The 8,053-nt window shown below is 48.7% G+C and overlaps 1 protein-coding gene across 1 annotated transcript in view; it reads right to left on the reverse strand.

Annotated features, from left to right (window-relative positions):
• Nucleotides 1-2,716: 2,716 nt before the first annotated feature.
• PKDREJ (polycystin (PKD) family receptor for egg jelly) overlaps nucleotides 2,717-8,053 on the reverse strand; it is a gene marked incomplete at its 5' end in the record, with an annotated part of 21,416 nt that continues 16,079 nt past the window's right edge. The window contains one exon of the mRNA XM_010837628.1: nucleotides 2,717-7,878. Within this exon, the coding sequence (XP_010835930.1) occupies nucleotides 3,229-7,878 (4,650 nt within the window). The remainder of the gene's footprint in view (nucleotides 7,879-8,053) is intronic.

Consider the following 8,053-nt stretch of genomic DNA (forward strand, 5'->3'; position numbering starts at 1 on the left):
GCTGAGTGCAGAATTGATGCTTTTAAACTGTGGTGTTGGAGAAGACTCTTGAGAGTCCCTTGGACTGCAAGGAGATCCAACCAGTCCATCCTAAAGGAGATCAGTCCTGGATGTTCATTGGAAGGACTGATGCTGAAGCTGAAACTCCAAAACTTTGGCCACCTGATGCAAAGAGCTGACTCATTTGAAAAGACCCGGATGCTGGGAAAGATTGAGGGCAGGAGAAGGGGACGACAGAGGATGAGATGGTTGGTTGGCATCGCTGACTCAATGGATATGGGTTTGGGTGAACTCCGGGAGTTGGTGATGGACAGAGAAGCCTGGCGTGCTGCGGTTCATGGGGCCACAAAGAGTCGGACATGACTGAGCGACTGAAGTGAACTGAAGAGTATAATATACACACAGAAGCAGGCCTTACAAATACAAGTCTTCTTAATTAACACAACAGTTTGAGGTAGGTGAAGGACATGTAGCTTCAGATGGTGCCACCTCTCTGCATACAAAGCTTGCTCCACTCCTCTGAGTGAAAAACAAACCCAAGAACATCTATCTTGTTTTCCTGGGCAATGCACACTCAGGAGGCATGAATAACTGCCTCCAACTTCTTCTGAAAAGCACCTGCCCTGTGCCTGGAAATGTGGTAAGAATAAAGGCATCTTAAAAGATTCCTTTAGAAATTGACGCCATGTTCCAGGAAAACGACCTTCTGGAGAAACCTGAATTTATAGTTTTCTCATTACTTTATTTCCCAGATGTTAACCTAAAACAATAAAACAGCCAGTTATTTTTACCAGAAAAATGGATTCATTCAGGAGCAGCAATGAATTGCAGTTTGGGACAAGTAAGTCTGGTAGAACAAAGAAAAGAGATCTTTAATAGAGAAGGGGTAGCTGGGAGGGGCTGTTATGATAGCTTTTCACTGGCTGAGCTGTGACAGCCTCTCATTGGCTACGCAGTTGCCAGGCAAGGAGAAAATCTTTCTTCCTCCTGCATCACTTCCTGCCAGTACCTCTCTTCCAGTTGGGATCTGTGTTGACTTGAGTGGGGTATGCATGAGACCCTGCATCTGGCCTCCCGACTCCATTTTAGTGAGGTTTCCCTTTAATAATTTCCACGCTGACAATGTTACAATTGGCATCTCTGAGATTTCTAAACTATAAGAATACGTGTCATTGCTTTCTGACACTGGAAGGCCCCTGGCACTCCCTTCGTTCCCAGTACACATGGGAACACCCCTGCAAATCTGCTAGACTTCTCACTGTAGCCAGAAGTGGAGAGTCCTGTCTCCCCGGGGCATTCAGCTGCTGTCCCTGGTCCTGTCTCAGATGGCTTCCCATCCCCAGCCTTGTTCCTGGACTGCCCACTTGGGCGGTGCCTTTCTGACTCTGTCGCACCTCCAAATCATGAGATGCAGTGCTGACTTGGGGGCTTATTTCCAGGGAAGGGAGCCCAAATAGGGTGACCCTGGGCCTCCCACAACATCAGAAGGGGTGGAGACTTGAGCTGATGCCTAAATTTGGGAAGAATGTCTGGGCGCTCCCCACCCTCCCCCAAAGAGCACCTGAGACTGCCTTATCTGCCATGGGTCTTCCCAGCCTCTAAGGGGGGCCTGGCCCACAGTTCCTGGCCCACATCGCCAGGGCTTACACTCCACAATTCTGTGTTCCATGGGCGAGTGCGCCTGACCGGAACCCAATATAAAGAGTTAGCCCCAGTTTTCCACGCTCTCAACTAGTTCAGAAGTCCTGTGCTAATGGGAGGTGCTAACCGTGAACGTGAACTTCACTCGGAACAGTGGATCAGAACCTGGGCACACCTGGGACTTCCCGCCAGGGTAGATAGAAAACCCAGAACTGAGCTTCTGACTCTTAACTGTTGGGTGGCCTTGGGCAAGTCAAAAAGCTCCTTCGTTTACTCACCTGATGAAGACTGCCCCCACAACAGGGAGGAAGGGATGGAGGCCTATACCTGTGCATGTGCCCACACCTGCCAAGGTGTGAGGTGCCGTGGCCACGCAGTGCAGATCAGCACCTCCGGGTGCCAAGTGAACTGAAAGTGTTAGTCCTGTGCAACTCTGTGTGACCCCGTGGTCTGTAGCCTGCAGGCTCCTCTGTCCATGGAATTCTCCAGGCCAAAACTGGAGTGGGTAGCCATTCCGTTCTCCAGGGGTGATGAGTGGCAAACACCTGGGAAAAGCAGCCACCACCTGTGGGTCGTTCCCCTTTGCTGCACTGGATGTGGAGGGCAGGCGCCAGCTGTGTACCTACGCCTATCACAGAAATCACTGCAGGCCTCAGGAAACATCATACATTTAATTCACATCAAGCTTAAAGTGACATCTACGTAAAGGAACATGCTTTAGGCTGAAAATAAAGGAGCTGCTACATCATTTTCCTAACTCATGTGTTATAAACAATCCACCAGGCCAACAATAACCAAAAGCCCAAATCCTAGAAGTATATATGGTAACTACGGTACATGGCATATTTACGACCTTTCAGTGTGAACCCCTCAGCATAAACACATAACTTGTTGTTTCAGAAAAGGCATGTTTCATAGACAGAAACATGTTACTAAGTTGTACATCTGTAACTTGCAGTGGCCTTAAGAGCACACGGGAAACTTCAGATTGCTGCACCCTGGTCCACATCCCTCCATTTCCAGGCACAAGGGCCACTCCTGGGACCCCTCATGAGGCCCCTCCACCCTGCCCAGCTGGAGTGTGTGTGGTGGGGGTAAGGAGGCAGGGAGGCTCTGCAGCCCCATCAGCAAAGGGAAGGGCCAGCAGGGCCGGAGGACCTGGGCTCTGCCCCCAACCACTAGCCCTGGCCTCCCAGCCTTGGGGACAGGGGGACCGGGACAGCAGGAGCGTTCACCTGCTGCTTCTGACAAGCTGAGATGAGGTTGGGGGCCCTTTCAGCTCCCTCCCCCAAATCTAGGTCTCTAACCCTCTAAACTGCAGTCGGTGCCAAAGACAGCAGCTTCTAAGAAAAAGGGAAATGAACCCGGACTCACAGATGGTCGCCCTCCTCTCTCCGCAGAGGCCATGCTGCCCTTGACCCGCCTTTCAAGTTCCAAGCTTGGAGGCCTCCGCTGCAGACACGTCCAGACGCGGGGTGCACTGTGAAGAATACGGGTGGGAAACACAACTGAGCCATGAAACGCCCCTCGACCCCAGAAACCGAGCCTTTGGAGGAACCTGCCTGTGGGCCTTGACACTGCCATGGATCACACGACGAGGTAAACCATTTTCTTCCCATTAATGTTTCTGGTCTTCAGCCCCAGGTAGCGGCGGCTGTTCTTCTCTGGCTGCCCGTACACCATGTTGATGAAGAACTTGGGCTCGTCTTCCGCCCTGGGCTTGAAGCACAGGCAGCAAAAAGCAGATCTTAGGCACCGACACAGATAAGTCATGGCTTCCACTTCTTCTGAGGGCTCCTCGTACACGGGCTGCTTCATTTCCTCATAGGCTGACAAAATCACAGCACGAAATAAGTTGATCAATATGCAGATCATCACCAGCATGAAAGATGAGAGGAAGAGGACCCCGAGAACCCGGTTATTGAAAAATTCCGTGTTCTCAAAAGCTGAGACACAGTAGGAAAACACTGTCTGGGTGGCGTGGATCATGTCACTGTAATTCCACTCGTGCTGCCCGAACACCAAGTACCCGAATGCCATGAAGACAAAGAAATACACGGACACCACCAATGCCATGTGGCAGATGCCAGGAAGGGCAGTCTGGATGGCCCTCTGAGCCAGACGCACATCATAAAAGACCCTGGAATACCGGAGCATCTTCAGGATCGTCAGAAATACCAGGAAACCCAAAATCATCCTCATGGTGTGATCTACTTGAGCCACTGCATGAAAGGGAATGAAATCCTCAGGGTTCGACCAGTAAGCCCGAACTACACCGATGGCCAAGAAGTGCTTCCTGAAAAAGAGTATGATCCACAAGGTAAAGATACATTTTAGAGCAAAGTTGAGCAAATTATATACACTTTTCACGTAGGCAGTCCTTTCATCCGTGATGACATTGACTTCGTCAGCAATATAGGCAAGAAAGAAAAGGTAGATGGCCACATACAAGTAGATTTCTTCTGGGTATTTTCTGTTCAAATGAGTGAGCAAGAAGGAGTGCGCATTCAGGCTAGTGTTCACAACACCTAACTGAGAGACCTCAAAGATGACTGAGATGCTGCAGAGGAGACTGATGTCTGGATTGAAGGTGGTCAATTCCACAATCACAGACCACGTCTTCTCATCCAGCCAGTGGCTTTTCTGGAGTTCGCTGAGCCTCAGTGTGGAATTAAACTGCTGCTCTGCTGGAAAAAAATAGAAGGTGTATCCTCCTGAGCCATAGGTGTGCAGCAGCCCATAGGAAGAGTACGCCCACCTCTTCTCCGGAGGCCTATAAGTAAACCCTCTGGTCGTCTTGTCAGTGTCCCGCTTACTAACTCTATTCCATGACCCAGAGTAGTTTTTTGTGTCTTCTGGGTCAATGCCATATTCGGGGTGACAGCGAATCTCTCCTTTGAGGCTGCCCTCCACAAATTTCTTGGCCGGCAGACACATTATCTCTCCAGGTTGCGCCCTCACCTGCCTCATGAGTGGCAAGCCAAGGATTTTAGAGGAGCTGTCAGGGAAAAACGTGGGATTCGGGTCATTGTGGAGCAGAGGCAACAGCACCCTGTTCAGCCACTGATAGATGTCTTCCAGCCTGGTCACGCCTGCCAGATCCACAGAGAACTGGTCCCGAGTAAACTGATTATAGTAAAAGCTGTCAGTGGGGCGTAGGACGGCGACTAGGCTCAGCAAGAGAGCCAGAAAGATGAAGTGAGTGAGGATGTAAATAAGGAACAGGAAAGCTCTTCTCTTGATCCTCTTCTTTCTTTGGAATATTATGATTTCATCTTGGGTGAGAGGCTGGTACATCCTTGAGTTTCGGAGCTCCATGACAAACTGGTGGCGTCTGTCCATTTCTTCTGGGTCCTTCCAGAGGTTTTGCAACTTGATCTCAGTGAAGTAATAGTTGCTGATCCATGAAAGGTTCTTTGAATACTTGGCTGTACTTGTTCTGTAGCCTGACATAAGTATGATTTTAGATGGCTGCACGAGAAAGACTGACAGAGTGAATGCACAAAACGATGCAAACAACCATGCTATTGATTTTTCGAGGCCGTAAGTCAGTCCATAAAATATGATGAAGTAGGAGGATAATGCACAGGTAAGAAAAACCAAGAGCCAGGCAACACTAATACAGCACCGCGGCAGGACAATCCTGGGCTTCTCTTTGAGGGCTCGTGAACCTGGCTTGGGAGACAGATCTTCGGAAGAAATGCTTTGATTGTCTTCAACATTTGGGTTATTGGTGTTTTTATTCTTTTCCTGGGCTTTAGAGATTTTTCTTTGGGTGCCAGAGGCTTTTCTTGGGGTGTTGGTGACCTTTCTTGGGGTGCTGGAGACTTTTCTTTGTGTACTGGAGACATCTCTTTGGGGCCTGGAGACCTTGCTTTGGGTGCCTGATATCTTCCTTTGGGTACCAGAGACCTTGCTTTCTGCTTGCTTGGGCGGGGGCTGTCCTTTAGAGGTGACCTTGAGAGAAGACTTGGGTTTAGGATATCTATTAGACTTCTCAGGCTCCTGGGAGTGTGCTTTGTCAATTTCATAAGCATGCCACTTTCCCAGCCGTTCTTCCCAGTGTTCATTAGCAGCTGGCTTCAAAGGATGCTTCCGAGGAGTGATCTCATGTAGAGATATAAGAGGTCTCCTCTGGGAATAGATGAACAAATATGTGATCACTAGTTGCACAGGAAGGGTAATAAAGGCACTTTCCAGTCCGATCACCATCGACCTGATGTACCTCTGCTCTTGTGGCTCTGCTTCGATCTCCTTCTCTAGATTAAAGAACATAATATTACACAGAAGCGTGGACAGCAACATGGCTAAACAACAGGACAGCCTCTGGAGCCTATTGAATGGTGTAGAAATGACACCAGAAAAAACGGAGAACCACAAGTGGTTTCTCCCTAGTTTATAATTTATATCTATAAGGAAAAAGTCCATTTTCTTGAGATGCTTATCTGGGGGCATTACTTGGAAGGTTCGGTCCAAAGAGGATTCGATAGAAAACCATTCTCGGCACATGAAGAGCCAGATGTGTCTGCTGAACAGATTCTCCACTTTGATTCTACTTAAATACCATTCAGGGGACCTGCCCTCGTTGTTGTGCCACACACGGAGGGAATGGATGTCACCCAAGTCCTTTTTCGTCGCTAGGAGGAAAGTGCAGATGCTTCCTCGGTAGAGAGTCGTAAATTGTGGATGGCTTAAACAGTGCACATCACTGCTACCTTCAGTTCCGTGCAGTTGGATAAAGACATTGGCCCTGGTCCCAGAACCACAACGGCTTCCTGTAAAAACAGTGACTAGATAACACACATTATCATAAGGATCGTTATCAAGGAGAACTATCACATGTTCCCTAAGATACTGGTCCATTTCATCTCTGTGCAAGGCCCAGAACGCAAGGATCAAGTACAACAGCAAAATGAGAAGTACCGTGAAGAGGGTCACAGGGTTTTGGGTGATGTTCTTGACTGCCTCCAGTTGTAGATCCACAGAGTTAGGGACCACGATCACCTTGGCCGTCAAATAGTGGGTATGCAGGCGAAGGTTGGCCTGTTTGATTATATCCAGCTGCCGTTTGGCCCGCCGTGGGTTCTTGCAGATACAGTGCACTCTTTGCCAAGTAGTCTTCTCTCCCACAACGCAGGTATCTTCTCTCCAATCGCTCTGGATCCCAAACATATTCAAGCACGTAATGCTGAAAACAGAAATTCTCACCAACTTGTTATTGGGTTTTAGGACGAAACGAGGTGCCTGTAGAACCACAGCGACGGTGCACTCAGAGGAATCAGTTCGCTGAGCTATGGCCTGCGCCAGGGCCGCGGGGAGGCAGACCACTCGGGCCTCCTTCACTGCACACTCCGGGTCAAACAGGTCACTCTCGTTGGCAATCGGAGGGATTTTATGGGGCACCAGGTAGCTGGTCATAAAAGAGTTGGGTGTGATCTCACGGCCCGCGTACACAGACACCGTGAACAAGACAGACACGTCTGTCATGATGTGGATCAACACGTCCCTGCCTGCGGTACTGTCCACAACAAAGCTAAACGCCCCTGTCGTCTTTGTCGCAGATTCATCCACTGCATAAGGCTCTGAGCTGGGTCCTACCGTGAGATTAAAAGTTCCAAAGCTCAGGTTTTTCCTGATGAGGTACACTTCCACTGCATCAGGTGGGATCTCAATCACGTCACCCGTGGCCTCCACTCCTGTCATTCGGAATCCAACCACCTGGGTCAAAATGTTTTCCCCATAATTTAGCCAAGGGAAAGGGTCATCTGCAAATTCACAAAACATCGTGGAAATCGGAGCGTTGGCAGGCAGACTAGGAACGCTGTTCACATTTAGGCTGGGATAAAAACAATTCTGACAGTGCTTCTGGGTGCTGAAGAACTTGGTAACATTCCACTTTTCGGTTTTCTTGACATACATTTTAAAGTTGGAGGTCCTCAAGGTAGTGGTCTCATTCTCTGGCACTTTCACAGACAATATCGTGTCTGCTAGAGATTCAACCACGTGGAAAGGCTCTTCAAAGACTTCATAATGAACCAGCAGTTTCAGGATGTTAGACAAGGTTGTTAAGATTCCAGTGCACACACTTTCTATTTGCTCAGAAGAAATGCTCTTATCTCTCTGATGACTATCTTGGAGGGCTTGGCTTGCTTGCCAAGTCCTCACTGTGGCCAGTTTTTGAGAGAATGCACTGATCTCAGAGGTTTTCTCTGTTAATTTAGTAATAGTCATGACCACCTGGCTAATATTCACCAAAGTGTTTATAGGAAGAATGAGTGTCTGATTGAAAAGGTGTTCTCGGAGTTTAATTTTGTCAGCTTGAAGACTTGCGTCAGTTTTCATGCTATTCAAGACAGAAGCTACTACGTATATTAAATAACTTGCATTTAGAAAATCCTGCTGTTGAAGCAAA

This window comes from Bison bison, unplaced genomic scaffold (genome assembly GCF_000754665.1).
Source record: "Bison bison bison isolate TAMUID 2011002044 unplaced genomic scaffold, Bison_UMD1.0 scf7180017864079, whole genome shotgun sequence".
NCBI lineage: Eukaryota > Metazoa > Chordata > Mammalia > Artiodactyla > Bovidae > Bison > Bison bison.